This window comes from Theropithecus gelada, chromosome 3 (assembly GCF_003255815.1).
Source record: "Theropithecus gelada isolate Dixy chromosome 3, Tgel_1.0, whole genome shotgun sequence".
In the NCBI taxonomy this organism is placed as follows: Eukaryota; Metazoa; Chordata; class Mammalia; order Primates; family Cercopithecidae; genus Theropithecus; species Theropithecus gelada.
In genome coordinates, this window is record NC_037670.1 from 56677463 (window position 1) to 56699186 (window position 21724).

At 43.6% G+C, this 21724-nt stretch overlaps 1 protein-coding gene across 1 annotated transcript in view; it reads left to right on the top strand.

Annotated features, from left to right (window-relative positions):
• The window catches only part of ZNF713 (zinc finger protein 713), a 28065-nt gene extending 12536 nt beyond the window's left edge, over nucleotides 1–15529 (top strand). The window contains exon 4 of the mRNA XM_025378362.1: nucleotides 13767–15529. Coding sequence (XP_025234147.1) covers nucleotides 13767–14791 — 1025 coding nt within the window. The 3' untranslated portion in view covers nucleotides 14792–15529. The remainder of the gene's footprint in view (nucleotides 1–13766) is intronic.
• Nucleotides 15530–21724: the final 6195 nt, after the last annotated feature.

A 21724-nucleotide genomic window follows, 5' to 3' on the forward strand; every position in this document is an offset into this window, starting at 1 on the left:
ATCCCAGCTACTCAGGAGGTGGAGGTAGGAAAATCGTTTGAATCAGGGAGGCAGAGGTTGCAGTGAGCCAAGATTGCACCACTGCACTCCTGTCTGGACAACAGAGTGAGACTCTGTCTCCAAACAAATAAGCAGAAAACTTCCAAATTTCATTGTGCACCTATATGTGCATGCCCCAGGCTCTTGGTTCACAGATAAGCTTGAGCAAGTGTTTTTTTTTTTTCACATCTCTTATCAGGGACAGGCAGCCTAACCTCTTCTCTAAAGAGACTGCTTGCATTTCTTCAGTATCCTGTGAAACAAAGTCAGTGATTCCCCTGAGAGGATGTAGTAAAACATTTGTTTGTCATGGGGGCTAAGAGAATGACAGAGCTTATGCAGCCTAATTCTGCACGCCCACTAGGGTACTGCATGCCTCAATGTTACTGACATTTGCTGGTCCTTATTTATCTAAAATATTTTCTTAAGCTGAGACCTGGAAAATACCCAGTAGATTAGCAGCAAGAAGATTGGGAATTATATTATTGAGAGAAGTGATGGGGGATGATTAGAAGAACAGTCAGTTTGTACATTGTTGCATCAACAACAGGGGGAGGTTTAAAAAGAAAAAATTAGAGCTAGCAAGTGTGTAGTATTCTTATAAACAGCTAGAGTGAGAGCTGGGCACAGTGGCTCATGGCTCACACCTATAATCCCAGCACTTTGGGAAGCCAAAGCACATGGATCACAAGGTCAGGAGTTTGAGACCAGCCTGAGGTTCACCAACATGGTGAAACCCCATCTCTACTAAAAATATAAAACTTAGCCAGGCGTGGTGGTAGGTGCCTGTAATCACAGCTACTTGGGAGGCGGAGGCTGGAGAATCTCTTGAACCTGGGAGGCAGAGGTTGCAGTGAGCCAAGATTGCACCACTGCACTCCAGCCTGGGTGACAGAGTTAGACTCTGTCTCAAACAAACAAAAAAGAAGCAGCAGCTAGCTAGAGTGAGGAGTGGGAAGGGGAAATAATAAAGAGGATATTAGCAGCCAGAATAAAAGGTAGTGTCAAAACAGGATTGTTCTAGGCTAGGCTCAGTGGCTCATGCCTAGCACTTTGGGAGACTGTGGAAGGATCCCTTGAGCCCAGGAGTTCAAGACCAGGCTGGACAACATAATGAGACCTCTGTCTCTACAAAAAATTTGAAAGTTAGCGGGATGTGGAGGTATGAGCCTCTAGTCTCCACTACTTGGGAGGCTGAGGTGGGAGGATCATGAGCCTAGGAAGTCGAGGCTGCAGTAAGTTATGATGGCACCACTGCACTCTAGCCTGGGCAATAGAGCGAGACTTTGTCTAGAAAAAACAAAAGAATTGTTCTAAGCAGGAACAATTTTACTTGTTTATAATGCTGACGGGAAGGAACCAGTAGAGAGGACAAGTTAAAAATAGATACAGCTGGGTGCGATGGCTCACGCCTGTAATCCCAGCACTTTGGGAGGCCAAGATGGACAGATCACTTGAGGTCAGGAGTTCAAGACCAGCCTGGCCAACATAGTGAAACCCCATCTCTACTACAGGTACAAAAATTAGCTGCATGTGGTGGCGTGCACCTGTAATCCCAGCTACTTGGGAAGCTGAGGCACTCGAATCACTTGAACCTGGGAGACAGATGTTGCAGTGACCCAAGATTGCACCACTGTACTCCAGCCTGGGTGACAGAGCAAGACTCCGTCTCAAAAAAAAAAAAAAAAAAAAAAAGCTACAAGAGATGGAGCAAGGTTCTAGAAGAGATGGGAGTGGGATTAGAGGGAAGGACATTAGGGTGACTATATATATCAGTAAATTTGTCAATGGAAGATTTGGGGGAGTTCACACATGATGACTTCTGTTTTCTTGGCAAATTAGGAAGCAGTGTCCTTTGTTGAGTGTAGGGGAATTGGGAAGGCAGGTAGAGGACTCATGGTGCATTTGCTGAAGCTTACAAGGGTCAATGGAAGCTAACCAAAGACAAGCAGAGGCAGCACTGAGCAGCGATGAAGGCCCCAGTGAGACTCTGCCCCATACAGCTGTGGTTTCTAATTTGCATGAGTATGCTCTTTCTCCTGTTTTATTTAGCACTCGAAAGGGTTTATAGGACAGGGGCTGAGGGTGTTAGATTTTGGGGACTATTGGAGGAAAACTGTGTGAAACTGTATGAGAGTTAATTCAAGTGATTTGACAAGTCTAAGAAGTGACAGGAAGTAGAATGAGGCCTGAAGAAGACTTAAAACTAGAAGACCAAGAGAGTCAAAGAAATGGAGATGTAGAAGAGGTCAGAAAGAGGCAGAATGTGAGTAAGGCAGGAGAGTGTTACAATGAGTTGGAGATTTCTTACATGGAACAGGCAAGGTCCACAATATGAATGTATTGCCATATAAGTAGACTGTTGAAGGTGGAACAAAGGTGAAGGCCCAAACAACTACCAGTTAGATTACAAGATGGAAGAGAAGCACCCATGCAACAGCAACTGAAAAAACACCTAGGAATAAACTTCAACACGAGATAGGCAATACCTTCATAGAAGAAACTTAAATACTTCTGACAGACACAAAAATAAACTTGAATAAATAGGCATGCCAAGATGGCAATGTCCCTACTATACATGTAATACAATTCCATAAAAAGTGCCCGCAGGCTGGGTGCTAGGGTTCACACCTGTAATCCCAGCACTTTGGGAGACCGAGGCAGGTGGATTGCTTGAGTCCAAGAGTTTGAGACCAGCCTGGGCAACAGGTTGAGAGCCCATTTCTACCAAAAAAAAAAAAAAATTAGCCAAGTGTGGTAACGCACGCTGATAGTCCCAGCTACTCAAAAGGCTGAGGCAGGAGGATCAACTGAGCCCTGGAGGTCAAGGCTGCAGTGAGCTATGATTGCACCACTGCACTCCAGCCTGGGCAACAGTGTGAGTCTGTCTCAAAAATAAAAAATGTGCCTACAAGAGTTTGAGAGGAAAGCTAGGTAAGCTTGTCTAAAGTTCATGTGGAAAATCCAAAGCACAAAAATTATCAAGAAAATTCTGAAATGGAAAATCAATAAGGGAGATTATTCCTACTAGATATTTAAAATACACAGTAAAATTTCATTAGTGAAGTCAGACCAACCGACCAGAATAGACAAGTCAGAAGTAAACCCAAATACTTGTGTGCATTTAATAAAAAGACATTATTTTAAATAATGGCATCATTTCAAATTAGGAGGTGAAAAGTGGGCTTTGTAGTAAAGTGTTGAGACAACTGGTGCTTTTGAAATGTGCACCTCTTCATATATGGTAGGTAGCCATCTAGAGAGAGACAAAATTGGATCTATAGCTTACCCCTTGAGCCAAGATAAGCTCCAAAGGAAATAGATTTTACACATAAAACATGAAACTATAAGAGATCTGTTAGAGGCTGGGTGCAGTGGTGCACACCTGTAGTCCCAGCTATTCAGGAGGCTAAGGCATGAGAACCGCTTTAGCCTGGAAGATGGAGGTCGCAGTGAACTGAGACTGCGCCACTGCACTCCAACCTGAGTGAGAGAGCAAGACTCTCTCAAAAAAAAAAAAAACAAAACAAAAGAGAGAGAGAGACCTGGAAGAAAACATGGGAGAAATCTTTTATAACCTTGAAATGGGGGAGTTTTTTCTGACTATGATTTAAAATCCAGAAGCCATTAAAGAGGAGATTCATATGTATTCAATACACACACAAATCCAAAAATTCTGCATGGTATAAAATAATTCTGCATGAGGTAAAACAATAAACTAAGTAAAAAGATAAACAACAATGGAGGAAAATATTTTCAACTTATGTCAAAAGAGCTCATCATCCATTAATGTTATAAAATGCTCCTCTAAATTAATAAGAGGCCAACAGCCCAATAAAAATAATATGAACAGTTATTTTTCTTTTTTTGAGACGGAGTCTCACTTTGTTGCCCAAGCTGGAGTGCAGTGACACGATCTCCGCTCACTGCAACCTCTGCCTCCTGGGTTATGAACAGTTCTTAAAGGAATCCAAATACATTTAACATATGAAAAAATGTTCAGTCTCAGTCATAATAAGAGAAATGCAAATTAAAGCTACACAAATTATCTTGTCTACCAGATTAGCAAGAGTCGAAAAGTTTGGCAATATACACCGCTGGGTCCATGAGGAGGAAAGCACTCTCGTACATTGCTGGGATCAGATGAACTGGAAGTCAGCATAAAGATGTCCTAGACCAGTCATGGGACTTCCTTTCCACATACCTTGTTTGGCTTTGTAGGCTCTTTGGATGAAAAATAATGTAGTCTAGAGTAACATGTTTTTGTAAATAAAGTTTTATGGGAACACAGCCACACTCATTCTTTTACATAAGAGGCGGGAGGATTGCTTGAGCTCAGGAGTTCAGGACCATCTTGGGCAACATGATAAAACCCGTAGCCACAAAAAGTACAAAAATTAGCTGAGCATGGTGGTGCACACCTGTAGTCCCAGCTACCCAGGAGGCTGAGTGTTGAGCCAAGAGGATCACTTGAGCCTGGGAGGCGGAGGTTGCAGTAAGCCGAGATTGCACCACTGCACTCCAGCCTAGGTGACAGAGAGAGACTGCCTCAAAAACAAAACAACCAAAAAAACTTTGTCTATGGATGCTTTCACCCTGCAACAGCAGAACTGAGTACAACAGAGACCATCTGGCTCAAAAAACTTAAAATATTTACTATCTGACCCTTTACAGAAAAAAACTTGTCAACCTTGCCAAAGCAATAGTTGTAAATTATTGTTGACCACCACTCATTAAAAAATGCATTTTTCGGCCGGGCGCAGTGGCTCAAGCCTGTAATCCCAGCACTTTGGGAGGCTGAGACGGGCAGATCACAAGGTCAGGAGATCGAGACTATCCTGGCTAACACGGTGAAACCCCGTCTCTACTAAAAAATACAAAAAACTAGCCAGGCGAGGTGGCGGGCACCTGTAGTCCCAGCTACTAGGGAGGCTGAGGCAGGAGAATGATGTAAACCCGGGAGGCGGAGCTTGCAGTGAGCTGAGATCTGGCCACTGCACTCCAGCCTGGGCAACAGAGCGAGACTCCCTCTCAAAAAAAAAAAAAAAAACATTTTTCTTGCCATCCGTAAGATCTATATAATCTATGAAATCGAGGCCTGGTGCAGTGATGCATGCTTGTAATCCCAGCACTTTGGGAGATGAGGCAGGTGGATCACCTGAGGTCAGGAGTTTGAAGCTAGCCTGACCAACATGATGAAACCCTGTCTCTACTAAAAATACAAAAATTAGCTGGGCGTGGTGGCGGGCACCTGTAATCCCAGCTACTTGGGAGGCTAAGGCAGGGAATCGCTTGAACCTGAGAGGCGGAGGTTGCAGTGAGCCAAGATGGCACCATTGCACTCCAGCCTGGGCAACAAGAGCAAAACTCTGTCTCAAAAAAAAAAAAAATTGAAACAGAAGTGTTACCCAACAATATTTATCCTTATCACTGTATCTGATGAACGCTAACATTTTCTGTCCTTTTTTAGCATATTCTTTTTGTTTCTAATTTGAATTTACTAAAGTCATAGACCACTATAAATTGTGACACATTTTTAAATTAATAAAAGAGAACCAAAAATATGATGATGCTTTACATGTAAAAAGGATTAATATTTTTTCAAAAAAATTGTTTTCCCCCTTCCCTTTCTCCCTAATTCTCTCCTTCCTTCCCCTCTCTCCTTCTCTCCCTCCTTCTTTCCCTCTCTCCTTCTTTCCCTTCTTACTTCCTTGTTTCCTTCCTTCCTGTTTCCTAAACAATTTAGTTCAAAAGGCATGGATGGGCCTGAGCAGGGAAAACATCTGCTCAGCAAGGCATGCCCTGGTGCAGAGGCCCTGCACGATGTTCTTCAGGTTGCCCAGTGGCATCACAGCATGCTCATACTGATCACAGGCCTGTCTAGAAGGTATCCATTCTTAGATACAAAGGAGGTCATAGGTGTCCCAGACATCTGATTTTACTAAAGGCTCATACCCCTAAAGTGGATCCAGGGAATATAGAGTCAGTGGGGACAGATAATGGGCAAAAATAGTAGAGACATTGAGACTACAGTAATCTGTGCCAATCCCCAGTTTTTTGTTATTTTTTTATAAAGAGCCCTCAGGCAAGATTAATGGAAGCCCGATGAACACCTGCCATAAGCCAGAGGGCCTTAGTCTGTAGCTATGCCCGAGGTCTTACAATCACTTAACTTGGGATTTGGACACAAGTTAGATTTCATGTCATTCTCACTGTGGGCAAGGGAAGTTCCTCTGCTTCCACGTCTGAAAACAGTTTCTTCCCAAAGAGCACTTTGTCTATAATCTTAGACAACAGGCAGGTAGGTAGCATGAGATCTGATAGCAGACTTAGGTGAAAGTACAAAGAAGGGCTTGGAGGTTTCAGTGAATGATTGGGCCTCTAGCCAGGTGAGGCCAAACCAGGAAGGAAGTAGACAGTGGATAATGAGTGACCAGTATTTCTGCATGCTCCCTTATGCATGGCTTGGTGGGGGCTTTATCCTCCTCAATGCCCACCTTCCTTTTGAAAGCAGTTATAATCATATCTGCTAACACAGGGGACCTAGATTAGCTGAGGAACTGGGGCAAATAGAATAGTTTGTTCCTCAAAGCTGCCTAAAAGCCCAAGTTTCTTTGCCTCAATCTGCAATTTGGTGCTGGGATGTAGATGGGCCACCCTTTGATTGAAGATGTGAGTATGCCTTGGGACCGTCCTCAGTGAGTGATCAGCATCTCTACAGTGCATGCACAGGCTCTCCTGGTATCAGTAGATAGCAAGTGTGTCAGGCAGCTGCAGGAGTTTTTCCATTTCCCTCACGGAGGCAAGATGTGGAAGGAAGGAAATCAGCAAAAGTGGCCATGATCATGGTGATACAGCTGCCATGTTTCCAGAGATAAACTAAAGTTCTGGAAGCTAGAGCTTAGGCAATGAATGCCTTGAACTCCAGGCTGCTGGGCAGTAAGAGCCTAGAGGACCATACCTCCCTGTGGGTTCAGGAGCCAGGTCCACAGGCTACAGATTCAGTGCTAAGAGACCATCAGAGGCAGTCTGTAGAGCTCCAGCCATCATTTCAAACACTCGGGAGTCAAAGCCCATGTGCAAACAAGCCTTTTGGCTGAAAAGAAAGTGTTCCAGTTGATAGGTTGGTTGAAATAATACATTGGTTTAAAATTAATCTTCTCAATCAGGTATAACTGTAATCACATATACTTTTAATTTTTCCACATGTAATTTAATCTTAGACCATAGTCATTTGTATATATTTTGTACATCTATTAATCTGTTTTCCATAACTTTTTGACTTGGACTTTTTTTTTTTCTTTTAAAAATTTGTGGCCAGGCACAGTGGCTCACACCTGTAATCCCAGCACTTTGGGAGGCCAAGGCAGAAGGATCACTTGAGCTCAGGAGTTTGAGACCAGCCTGGGCAACATAGGGAGACTTCGTCTCTACCAAAAAAACAAACAAACAAACAAAAGGCTGGGTATTATGGCACGTGCCTGTGGTCCCACCTACTCTGGAGGCTGAGGCAAAAGGATTACTTGAGCCCAGGAAGTCAAAGCTGATGTGAGCTATGATCACACCACTGCACTCCAGCCTGGGTGACAAAGCAAGACCCTGTCTCCAAAAAAAAAAAAACACAAATCTAATATATGTTTGGCCAACTAACTACTCTTGCTGTGCTATTTGTAATAACAAGAAACTACAACCTAAATGTGAATCGGTTAAAAATACTTCGGTACTGACGGGGCGCAGTGGCTCACGCCTATAATCCCAGCACTTTGGGAGGTCGAGGCGGGCAAATCACAAGGTCAGGAGTTCAAGACCAGCCTGATTAACATGGTGAAACCCCATCCCTACTAAAAATACAAAAAATTAGCTGGGTGTGGTGGCAAGCGCCTGTAATACCAGCTACTCGGGAGACAGAGGTCATAATGAGCTGAGATTGCACCACTGCACTCCAGCCTGGGTGAAAGAGTAAGACCCTGTCTCAAAAAAAAAAAAAAAAAACATTTCACACATAAGATCCTAAGTTCTACTTTTACTCCTATAATTTTTGTTTGTTTGTTTGTGACAGAGTTTCACTCTTTTTGCCCAGGCTGGAGTGCAATGGCATGATCTTGGCTCACTGCAGCCTCCGCCTCCTGAGTGCAAGTGATTCTCCTGCCTCAGCCTTCTGAGTAGCTGGGATTCTTGGCTAATTTTTTGTATTTTTAGTAGAGACAGGGTTTCACCATGTTGGCCAGGCTGGTCTCGAACTCCTGACCTCAGGTGATCCGCCCGCCTCAGCCCCCCAAAGTGCTTGGGATTACAGGCATGAGCCACTGCGCCCGGCCTCTTACTATAATTTTATGCTTGAATTTACTTATTTGACTTTACTGTATTAAATGAGTAGGAATAGTTTGTTGGCCATGCATAATCTAATTTTTGTTTTGTTTTGTTTTTGTCATTGTTGTTCGTGAGACAGGGTCTCACTTTGTCGCCCAGGCTGAAGTGCAGTGGCACAATCTCAGCTCACGGCAACTTCTGCCTCCCGGGCCCAAGCAATTCTCCCACCTCAGCCTCCCCAGTAGCTGGTGCTATAGGTGTGCACCACCACACCCGGATAATTTTTGCATCTTTTTGTAGAGACAGGGTTTTGCCATGTTGCCCAGGCTGGTCTTGAGCTCCTGGGCTCAAGCATTTGCCCACCTTGGCCTCCCAGAGTGCTGGGTTTACAGGAAAGAGCCACTGTACTGAGCCTAATTTTTTGTTAAGGATAATTTAAAAGGGTTGGGGCTACCAGATTTTGTGTGGGTGAACATGATGAAATCAATGACTTAGGAAGAATAATTTAGTTTTATTATGCTGAATAATGAAATAGGAGGAAAGACTGTTGGCAAAGAGACTAGGATATCCTTAAAACAGAGGCTCTTAAACTTTTTTTGAATCTTGAGCCCCTTTGAAAATCTAATGAAAGTTGTGGTTCTCGCTCTAGAAAAATATATGTAGGTACTTGCCCACAAAACTTTGTGTTCAATTTTAGCAGGTCTACAGATCCCCAGTACCACCAAAACATTCACAAAAGAAATAAACCAGCCCATAAATATATGGGGAAATGTTCAAGCTAACATAATGAAATAAATAAAAATTAAAGCATGGATGAGGTACCATTTTTCACCCATCAAATTGGCAAAATCAAAATGTTATCACATCCTATGTTGGGAATCGTGTGGGTGAAATGAGTTACATTTCACACTGTTAGGTGCATTTGGTAGAGCCTTATGTGTGTTTGGTCACCCAGGCTTAGGTGCAGTGGCACAATCATGACTCGCTGCAGCTCCAGCCTCCCTGGGCTCAGGTGGTCCTCTCACCTCAGCCTCCCTAGTAGCTAGGATGGCAAGTGCATGCCACCACACCTGGCTATGTTTTTTGTATTTTTTGTAGACACGATTTCGCTGTGTTGTCCAAGTTGGTCTTGAACTCCTGGCCTCAAGCAATCTGCCTGCTTTGGCCTTCCAAAATGCTAGGATTACAGGCGTAAGCCACTGTGCCCAGTCATGGTAGAGCCTTTTAAGAGAACAATTTGACAGAATTTATCAAAATGTATACTGTGCAAACCCTATGATCTGGCATTGCTTTTTTTTTTTTCTGAGATGGAGTCTTGCTCTGTTGCCCAGACTGGAGTGCAGTGGCACCATCTTGGCTCACTGCAACCTCCGCCTCCCAGGTTCAAGTGATTCTCCTGCCTCAGCCTCCCAAGTAGCTGGGATTACAGATATACACCACCACACCTGGCTAATTTTTTGTTTGTTTATTTTTTGAGATGGAGTCTCGCTCTGTCGCCCAGGCTGGAGTGCAGTGGCGCAATCTCGGCTCACTGCAAGCTCCGCCTCCCAGGTTCATGCCATTCTCCTGCCTTAGCCTCCCGAGTAGCTATGACTACAGATACCAGCCCCTATGCCCGGCTAATTTTTTTTTTTTTTTTGCATTTTTAGTATAGATAGGATTTCACCGTGTTAGCCAGGATGGTCTCAATCTCCTGACCTCGTGATCCGCCTGTCTCAGCCTCCCAAAGTGCTGGGATTACAGGCGTGAGCCACCACGCCCAGCCTAATTTTTGTATTATTTTAGTAGAGGTGGGGTTTCACCATGTTGGCAAGGCTGGTCTTGAACTCCTGACCTCGCGATCCACCTGCCTCAGCCTCCCAAAGTGCTGGGATTACAGGCATGAGCCACTGCACCTGGCCTGGCATTGCATATTGTCTGTCATATTGAAATACTAACTTAGGTCCATAAGATGTTTGTGTAAGGATGTTCATTGCATTATTGTATGAAATAGCAAAGAAAATTGGAAACCTAAAACTTAACAGCAGGAGAAAAGAGTTTTTAAAAGTAGGATATGCCCTTTAAAAAGAATGAAGTAGATCTATATATATATACACACACACATAACACACACACTTATTTAGAAAGAATATTGTTGAGTAACAAAGTTACATAGGCAATACATACATTATCCTGTTTTGGTTTAAAAATAAATTAAAACTATGTATGTATAAATACATACACATAGTTACTCATATATATGTGTGTGTTAGAAGGGACTCTTCCTCCCTGAGAGTTGACAGAAGATACCTGCGTACCAAAGTAGGTGTAGGAACCCTCACCCACATCTCCATGAGCATAGTAAATGACCTCATGAACCTCATCCCTCGGCCAGCCAGAGCAAGGCTATAAGAAAGATCTGAGAGAGGCCAGGCATGGTCGCTCACACTTGTAATCCCAGCACTTTGGGAGGACGAGGCAGGCAGATCATTTAAGGTCAGGAGTTCAAGACCAACTTGGCCAACATGGTGAAACCCTGTATCTACTAAAAATTTAAAAATTAGCCAGGCATGATGGTGTGCACCTGTAGTCCCAGCTACTCGGGAGGCTGAGGTGGGAGAATCACTTGAACCCGGGAGGCAGAGGTTGCAGTGAGCTGAGATCACACCACTGCACTCCAGCCTAGGCAACAGAGTGAGGCTCTGTCTTAAAAAAGAAAAAAGAGAGAGAGAGATCTGAGAGGGACTTCTGTGAGGAGACTGGGTAAAGAGCAGAAAACCATGTTGTGAGTTCCTAACCCCCTTTTGAGGGAAGAGGTAGAAGGATGCATATTAAGGGTTGAGCCAAGATGGAATGGTTAGAAGTTTCCCCACCCAGTTTCCCTTGACAGTTCCTGCAGAATTAGTGATGATACTGCCATCAAGTGTCCCAATTAAGACAACAATTATCTGGTTACCCAGGTTCAAGGGGACCACTCTGGCAGCTGTAATGTCTGTTCTCTATGGTTGGAAGGTGAAGACTGGTGTGGGCCTCATGTCTAAGAAAGCTGAAGCTGACCCGCTCAGAAAGTCCAAGACCAGGAAGAGATGACTTAAATGGCCTTTGTGGGTTAGCCAGGAGAAGCTGCTGAATTGGGATGAGTCTGTACTGCACAGCTTTGTTGGGGCAAGGTATCATCAGTGTTTCCTGTGGGTCAGCCAGTGTGGTCTTGGATCTTGTCAAGTAGGGTGCATGCCCAAAGTAGAGATCTATCTATCTAGGTTATGGAAATGACAAGGGGTGAGGGGAAGGTGTCTAGCAAGAGCCTCCCAGAAGTGGTAAAACTTCTCCAAAATGAAGCCATTTTAACCATCTGCCAAGCTGAGAATGTGAAGCCACTCAGCCATACAAAAACAAGCCATTCTCTTAATCTCTTCTCCCTCCACACAGTCCCTAATCCTTAACTCTTGTTAGAAACTAAACTACAGTGAGTGGGCTGAGTGCGGTGGCTCATGCTTGTAATCCCAGCACTTGGGGAGGCCAAGGCGGGCAGATTATCTGAGCTTGGGAATTCGAGACCAGCCTGACCAACATGGCAAAACCCTGTCTCTACTAAAAATACGAAAGATTAACCAGGTGTGGTGGTGCATGCCTGTGGTCCCAGCTACTTGGGAGGCTGAGGCACGAGAATCGTTTGAACCCAGAAGGCAGAGGTTGCAGGGAGCCTAGAGCACACCACTGCACTCCAGCCTGGCCACAGAGCAAGACTGTCTCCAAAGAAAATTAAAATTAAAATTAAAAAAACTACAGTGAGAGAGTGAGGGCAGGGGTGAGCAGGGAAGTAGTAAAGTGGGGAAAGAAGCAAGAGAGTAAAGGCAAAGAGACTCATGGGGAGATGGTAGAGTGGGGGAGCAACTCAAGTAGGGAGAAAGATAGAACATGACCCTTTCTATAACCCATCCAGGGGAAGGGAAAGGAATTACTTTTGGGGTTTTGACTATTACCCAGGACTGATCATTTTAATTATTGTGTAGATACTGTGTTTGTGACAATGTAACAGTAGGAACATCTGTTACCTAAGAATTAAGGGGAGGCTGGCAGCAGTGGCTCACACCTGTAATCCCAGCACTTTGGGAAGCCCAGGCAGGAGGACTGCTTAAGGCCTAGAGTTCCAGACCAGCCTGGGAAACATAGTGAGACCCCGTCTCTAAAAATAAATAAATAAATAAATAAATCAAAATATTAGGCATGGTGGCACACACGTGTAGTCCTAGCTACTTGGGAAGCTGAGGTGGGAGTATTGCTTGAGCCCAGGACGTGGCTGCAGGGAGCTATGATCATACCACTACACTCCAGCCTAGGTGACAGAGTGAGATACTTTCTCAAAAAATAAGAATTAAGAGGCTGGGTGCAGTGGCTCATGCCTATAATCCCAGCACTTTGGGAGGCTGAGGCAGTCAGATCACCTGAGGTCAAGAGTTCGATATCGGCCTGGCCAACATGGTGAAACCCTGTGTCTACTAAAAATACAAAAATTAGCTGGGCGTGGTGGCGCACGCCTGTAATCCCAGCTCCTCCAGAGGTTGAGGCAGGAGAATTGCTTGAACCCGGGAGGTGGAAGTTGCGGTGATCCAAGATCTCGCCCCTGCACTCCAGCCTGGGTGATAGAGTGAGACTCCATCTCAAAAAAAAAAAAAAAAGGAGGGGAAAGCCATGGGACCTGTTCAAGTCTTCATCTAGAAGCAGAAGAAGAATACCTCCACTAAGTAAAGTTTAAAGAAGTTGTGGGAGACTAAAATGAAATTTAAAAATGATAATCCATAGGTCATGCTTGTCCAAAATATGGTTTTCATATATACCTGTGTGAACATAGGGAAAATCTGACAAGACAGGCTCCGAACTATTAACAAGGATTTCCTTTAATGGATGGGATTCTTTCTTTACACTTTACACATTCTCACATTATTTGAATATGTGTCTATCAGCAAGTATTAGTTTTATCATTTTAAACAAAAGATAAAAATAGGAAGAAATACTGTTTAAATGAACAAGTAGCTGGCATTACAATCAAGTCATCTGCATATGAGATTTATAAAGGCCTGGCCTCAGATCAGCCTTCTGTAATTAATCATTCCTCTGTCTCCCACCACTGATCAGAGACTTCTCCCTGATACACCTTATTCTTGTGTCCATCTGCTTTCAAGCGCGGATACTCCTGGATGATCCCTTCTATGATTACTGCACATGTTTAAAAATTCCCTCTGCTCCTTGCTTCTTGTGACTTCTCATAGTCTTTCCCTTTGTGACGTGGCCACATTGGAAAACTTTCAATGCCACGTATGCCTTGTACACATTACTGTCAGTTTTATTTGGTAATTTGCTGTGCAATAATTTCTTCTTCCAATCATAGATAACATGAGAATATCGGAAAGTATTTGTATATTCTGAATTTCTTTTAGATGGAGAAAACAGACCCGAAATCAAAAAGTCAACCACAAGCCAGAATATTTCTAATGAAAATCAAACCCATGAGATGATAATGGAGAGACTCTCTGGAGACTGCTTCTGGTACTCCATCCTAGGAGGACTCTGGGATTTTGATTACCATCCAGAGTTTAACCAAGAAAACCACAAGAGATATTTAGGACAAGTAACTTTGACCCACAGAAAGATCACACAGGAGAGAAGCCTTGAGTGTAATAAATTTGCAGAAAACTGTAATCTGAACTCAAACCTTATGCATCAGAGAATTCCTTCTATTAAAATACCCCTGAATTCTGACACACAGGGAAACAGCATCAAACATAATTCAGACTTGGTTTACTATCAGGGAAATTATGTAAGAGAGACTCCCTATGAATACAGTGAGTGTGGAAAAATCTTCAATCAACATATTCTTCTTACTGATCATATTCATACTGCAGAGAAACCCAGTGAGTGTGGGAAGGCCTTCAGCCACAACTCATCTTTTACCCAGCCTCAGATGGTGCTTACAGGAGAGAAACCCTATAAATGTGATGAATGTGGAAAAAGATTCAGCCAGAGGATACATCTCATTCAACATCAGAGAATTCACACAGGAGAAAAGCCTTTTATATGCAATGGATGTGGGAAAGCGTTCCGTCAGCATTCATCCTTTACTCAGCATCTGAGGATTCATACTGGAGAAAAGCCCTATAAATGTAATCAATGTGGTAAAGCTTTTAGCCGCATCACATCCCTTACTGAACATCATAGACTTCATACTGGAGAGAAACCTTACGAATGTGGTTTCTGTGGCAAAGCCTTCAGTCAGAGGACACATCTGAATCAACATGAAAGAACTCATACAGGAGAGAAACCCTATAAATGTAATGAATGCGGGAAAGCCTTTAGCCAGAGCGCGCACCTTAATCAACACAGGAAAATCCATACTAGGGAGAAATTATGTGAATATAAATGTGAGCAAACAGTTTGCCACAGTCCTTCACTTAGCAGCACATAACTTGTGGTGGGGGAAATAGATAAATATATAAATGTAGGAGATTTTTTGGTCAGACCTTTTTATCCCATTCAATATCAAATTATTCATAGTGGAGAGAAAGCTTATACATAAACTTTCTTTCTTTTTTTTTTTTTTTTTGAGACAGAGTCTCACTCTGTCACCCAGGTTGAAGTGCAGTGGTGTGATCTCGGCTCACTGCAGCCTCCACCTCCTGGGTTCAAGCAATTCTCCTGCCTCAGCCTCCTGAGTAGCTGGGACTACAGGTACACACCACCACACCTAGCTAATTTTTTGTATTTTTAGTGGAGACGGGGTTTCACCGTGTTGGCCAGGCTGGTCTCAAACTCCTAACCTCAGGTGATCTACCCACCTCAGCCTCCCAAAGTGCTGGAATTACAGGCATGAGCCACTGCACCCGGTCATAAACTTTCAATGCATAGAAACCAAATTAATTTAAACCTTAAACTAGCAGCATATTACATTCCCAGGAGGGGTTATAAAAAGGAAAAATAATTTATTTTACAAATGAGATTATATTTGGAGTCATGTTCCAAATCTGATATAAAACTTTTTTAAAAATCAGAATTCCTTATCCAGGTATGGTGGTGCACAACTGCAATCCCAGCTACTCTGGAGACTGAGGCATGAGAATGACTTGAACATGGGAGGTGAAGGTTGCAGTGAGCTGAGATCATGCCACTGCACTCCAGCCTGGGCAACAGAGCAAGACTCTGTCTCAAAAAAGAAAGAAAGAAAGAAAGAAATCCTATAGGCAACAACTTGTAATTACTCACCTGTAAGTTTTATGGTATAAATCTTTTTTTTTTTTTTTTTTTGAGACGGAATCTTGCTCTGTCACCCAGGCTGGAGTGCAATGGCCCAATCTTGGCTCACTGCAACCTCCACCTCCCGGCTTCCAGCGATTCTCCTTCTTCAGCCTTACAGGTGCGTGCCACCATGCCCGGCTGACATTTTTTTTCTAATTTTTAGTAGAGACAGGGTTTCATCATATTGACTAGGCTGGTCTCGAACTCCTGACCTTGTGATCCACCTGCCTCGGCCTCCCAAAGTGCTGGGATTACAGGCGTGAGCCACCGCACCTGGCAGTTTATGGTATAAAACTTTTAAATCTGAAATTTTGATTAATTAAAGACAGTGCTGGCTGGGGGCGGTGGTTCACGCTTATAATCCCAGCACTTTGGGAGGCCGAGGTGGGGCGATCACCTAAGGTCAGGAGTTTGAGACCAGCCTGGCCAACATGGTAAAAACCCCATCTTTACTAAAAATACAAAAATTAGCTGGGTGTGGTGGTGCACACTTGGACCACCTCCCAGCAGCTTGGGAGGCTGGCAGGAGAATTGCTTGAACCTGGTAGGCGGAGGTTGCAGTGAGCCAAGATCATGCCAGTGTACTCCAGCCTGGGCGACAGAGTGAGACTCTGTCTCAAAAAAAAAAAAAAAAAAAAAGTAAAATTTAAAAATAAAGGCAATGCTGTAGTGCAACCAGTCACATTAACTTGAAATAAACATAAAAGAGCGGTATTTCACAAACATCAGTTATTTGTATGCTCTCTTTACAGTTTTTACCATATCTACTATTTACCTAATATTCTTTATAAAGGGATGCAAAATTTTTAGCCTTCTCTTAGGAAATACTATTTAGCATATAAAACTAATAAGTTATATGCTAGTTTTATATGCTAATTAAATTTATTCTGCTCTTCATCAAAATAGATACATAACCTTGAAATTAAATATATTCATTGATGTACCACCCAAAATCTTGTGTGCCATTGTTTTAGAAACAGTGTGATAGTTTGTGGCAATATCCTGTGATGATTCTTTTTGCAATCTTGACATTATTTTCATCAAATGAATCCTAGGAACACTTTGAGAAGAGCCTTGAGGGAGACTTGAGGGTGCTATTGATGAACTTTGAAATACTGATTCAGAGAAGTCTGCTTTTCTATTTTGTTTTAGCTTTAAATTTCTCTGTGGCAAGTCTAGATTTTTTCAGTTAAAATTATTTCTGCTCTATTTGTAGGATAAAAGTTTTGGGTTTTTGTAAAATAATGACCAGAGGCTAAGAATCCCATGCCACCCTGTATCACTGTGGAAGATGCAGAAGTGAGGAATTGTATCTGTGGGTGAGCCCTGGTGCCATGTTGAGGGTGGGAATCAGGGGAGAGCTGCAGTGGCTTATATAAACACCTAAAGAAGTAGTCTAATTGGCTTAATCATTTATTTTATTTATTGAAATATATATCTGGGCCAGGCACAGTGGCTCACGTCTGTAATCCCAGCACTTTGGGAGGCCAAGGCAGGTGGATCACTTGAGGATAGGTGTTCAAGACCAGCCTGGCCAACATGGTAAAACCGAGTCTCTACTAACAATACAAAAATTAGCTGGGCATGATGGTGTGCACCTGTAACCCCAGCTACTTGGGAGGCTGAGGCAGGAGAATTGCTTGAACCTGGGAGGCGGAGGTTGCAGTGAGCCGAGATCGTGCCACTGCATTCCAGCCTGGGCAATAGAGCGAGACTCCATCTCAAAAAAAAAAAAGAAAGAAAAAGAAAAAAAAGAAATACGTATCTGTAACACTTTTTTCCAAAAATAATTCCTATTAGTTTGTTTGCATTGCTATAAAGGAATACCTGAAACTGGGTAGTTTATAAAGAAAAGAAGCTTTGTTTGGCTTATAGTTCTGCAGGCTGTCCAGGAAGTATGGTGCTGGTGTCTGCTTCTGTTGACGGCCTCAGAACGCTTCCAATTATGGCGGAAGGTCAGTGGGAGCTAGCATATTACATGACAAGAGAGGGGTCAAGAGAGATGGGGAAGGTTGCAAGCTCTTAAACACTCAGCTCTCACATGAACTACCAGAGTGAGAACTCATTCAATAACACAGGGAGGACACCAAGCCATTCATGGGGGATCCACCCCCATGTCCCAAACACCTCCCACCAGGCCCCACCTCCAACATTAGGGATCACATTTCAACCTGAGATTGGAAGGGACAAATATCCAAAGTATAATATATCAGAATTTAAGGTGATTTTGTTCAGTCTCCCAAGTATCTGGGATTACAGGTGCGCGTCACCACGTCCGGCTAATTTTTGTATTTATAGTAGAGACAGGGTTTCACTGTATTGGTCAGGCTGGTCTCGAACATTTAATCTCAGGTGATCCATCCGCCTCAGCCTCCCAAAGAGTTGAGATTACAGGCGTGAGCCACTGCGCCCAGCCCCACATTTGATGTTTTAAAGCATTCAAAATGTAAACGGTCATAAACCATGAATGACTGCAAGTATAGGGACACTTTAGTTTCTTGGTTTTCAGGTTTCCTCTGTCTTCTCAGGCATGGTTGAAAAAACCATAAGGTTAAGGCAGGAGTGCAGTCTGCTTGCTTTCTCACCTTTCTTCTAACTTGAGCCTGGCTCAAGACTTCCCTGATTTCTTCTCCCCAAGAAAGGACTAGATTTTATAGGCCCTGAATCAAAGCTGAAATGATTTAAAGACTTTAAAAAACGAAAACACTAAAACCCCCAAAAAACCTCATTTCATTGTAGAAATTAAACTTTTCAAAAGCATTTTTGTCCCATGCAACAGTAGGTATGAAATAGTTAATGAAACTTTGAGTTGTTGTAGTCAGGGAGGCTTTCTAATAGTATTTTGTCCAAACATCTGTGCAGTGGCAATGCATTTTCAGGGCAACTCAATTCTGGAAGCATCCTCGCCCCAAAAAAGCCACATTTAACATTCATTTGCCATTATGAGGCAGGATATAAGGCACTCAGATTTCAGGAAGGGAGAGAGTGAGCAAAGGTGAAGTCTCAGCAGAGGTATGTACTTTTTTTTTTTTTTTTTTTTTTTTTTTTGAGACTGAGTCTCGCACTGTCGCCTGAGCTGGAATGCAATGGCACTATCTTGGTTCGCTGCAATCTCCGCCTCCTGGGTTCAAGCCATTCCCCTGCCTCAACCTCCTGAGTAGCTGGGATTACAGGTGCCTGCCACTACACCCGGCTAATTTTTTGTGTTTTTAGTAATGACGGGGTTTCGCTGTGTTGGCCAGGCTGGTCTCAAACTCCTGACCTCATGATCTGCCTGCCCTCGGCCTCCCAAAGTGCTGGGATTACAGGCGTGAGCCACCGTGCCCAGCCATGTATGTTCTTTTTAAAAGTAATCATGCGTGTCATCCCAGCACTTTGTGAGGCTGAGGCGGGCAGATCACGAGGTCAGGAGATCAAGACCATCCTGGCTAATTCGGTGAAACCCTGTCTCTACTAAAAATACAAAAAATTGGCCGGGCACGGTGGCTCAAGCCTGTAATCCCAGCACTTTGGGAGGCCGAGATGGGCGGATCACGAGGTCAGGAGATCGAGACCATCCTGGCTAACATGGTGAAACCCCGTCTCTACTAAAAAATACAAAAAACTAGCTGGGCAAAGTGGCGGGCGCCTGTAGTCCCAGCTACACGGGAGGCTGAGGCAGGAGAATGGCGTGAACCCGGGAGGCGGAGCTTGCAGTGAGCTGAGATCCGGCCACTGCACTCCCGGCGACAGAGCAAGACTCCGTCTCAAAAAAAAAACAAAAAAAAACAACAAAAAAAAAAATTAGCCGGGCGTGGTGGCGGGCGCCTGTAGTCCCAGCTACTCGGGAGGCTGAGGCAGGAGAATGGCGTGAACCCGAGAGGCGGAGCTTGCAGTGAGCCGAAATCGCGCCACTGCACTCCAGCCTGGGCGACAGAGCAAGACTCCGTCTCAAAAATAAAAATAAAAAATAAAGTAATGGTTAAGGCCGGGTGTGGTGGCTCATGCCTGTAATCCCAGCACTTTGGAAGGCCGAGGCGGGCGGATCACGAGGTCAGGAGATGGAGACCATCCTGGCTAACATGGTGAAACCCCCTTTCTACTAAAAACACAAAAAATTAGCCAGGCGTGGTGACGGGCACCTGTAGTCCCAGCTACTTGGGAGGCTGAGGCAGGAGAATGGCCTGAACCTGGGAGGCGGAGCTTGCAGTGAACCGAGATTACCCCACTGCACTCCAGCCTGGGCAACAGAGTGAGTCTCAGAAAAAAAAAAAAAAAGGTTAATTACTCTTGGTAAAATCTTTGATCAAAGCTTAATTTTGTGGCTGGGCGCAGTGACTCATGCCTGTAATCCCAGCACTTTGGGAGGCCGAGGTGGGCAGATCATGAGGTGAGGAGTTCGAGACCAGCCTTGCCAGTATGGTGAAACTGTCTCTACTAAAAATACAAAAATTAGCCAGACGTGGTGGCACGCACCTGTAGTCCCAGCTACTGGTGAGGCTGAGGCAGAAGAATCACTTGAACCCGGAAGGCGGAGGTTGCAGTGAGCCAAGATCATGCCACTGCGCTCCAGCTTGGGTGACAGAGTGAGACTCCGTCTCAAAAAAAAAAAAAGGTTTACTTTTGCAACCAGGAAAAAAAAAAAAAAATTGCAAAGAGTTCTAAAGGCTCCAGTACAAGGCAGTGTATCTGTGTCACAGCACAGGTGAAAAACAAGAACAAGATGGAATTCTCAGAAGAGGATGAGCAGAACTTGGACATCCCAGAAAAAAAGGTGTCTGGACTGAACCCGACCACAGTTGGCCAAGGACTTTCACCAATTCTTCATACATAGGAATTGTTCATTAGAATCCTATTATATATTCCTTAGGGTCATAAATGATTCTGTTTATGTTAATTATACAGTAAACTTGGTGCGGATTCATTCTCATGTTGTCCTTTGTTCTCTTCAAAATGTTCCAAGTTAATGAGTGAAGCCTAAATATGAATACTGGTACTCCCAGTATACAGGAACCAGAGGTGTACACATTCCAGTACTTGTTTGTTATGACTTGTTTCTACCTAGGAGAGTAATATATTACCATTTCACATGTATTAGTTTCTTTGGTCCATCCAACCAAGTGTTGTTGTCCTTTTTCTATGAGAAGAAATACTTAAGCTACACATAGTAGTAAATGACTTATTATTCAGGGTTTCTCTGACTGAAATGTCACTATAACATCAGTCATTTTACTCCTAATCCAGTAGATACAAACAGTGCCTGGAACAGTCTTTTATAACACTCTGAAAACATTTGGTAAATATATGAACTTTAATAAAAGGAAAGATTGCCGCTCAACACCAAAATCTGTGTGACTATTTCTCATAACCTCAGAGTATTAGTAAAGAATTGTCCTGTTGATTGGTTCTTTTATGTCCAAAGAGCTTGTTAGCATGGAGAAAAATACTGATATGATTTGGCTTTGTGTCCCCACCCAAATCTCATCTCAAATTGTAATCCCCATGTGTCAAGGGAGAAACCTAATGGGAGGTGATTGAATCATGGGGGCATTTTCCCCCATGCTGTTCTTGTGATAGTGAGTGAGTTCTCATAAGATCTGATGGTTTTATAAGGGACTCTTCCCACTCGCTCACTCACACTCTGTCTTGCCTGCTGCCATGTAAGACATGCCTGCTTCCCCTTTTGCCATGATTGTAAGTTTCCCGAGGCCTCCCCAGCCATGTGTAACTGTGAGTCAATTAAACCTCTTTCCTTTATAAATTACCCAATCTTGGGTATTTCTTTATAGCAGTGTGAAAACAGATTAATACACATACTCATTAGAATTTGTATTTTGATTAATGTTTGATGTATTTTTTTTTAGACAAGAGTCTCACTCTGTCGCCCAGGCTGGAGTGCAGTGGCGCAATCTCAGCTCACTGCAGGCTCTACCTGCCCTCCCGGGTTCACGGTATTCTCGTGCCTCAGCCTCCCAAGTAGCTGTGACTACAGGCGCCCACCACCACGTCCGGCTAATTTTTTGTATTTTTAGTAGAGACGGGGGTGTTAGCCAGGATGGTCTCGATCTCCTGACCTCGTGATCCACCTGTCTTAGCGTCCCAAAGTGCTGGGATTACAGGCATGAGC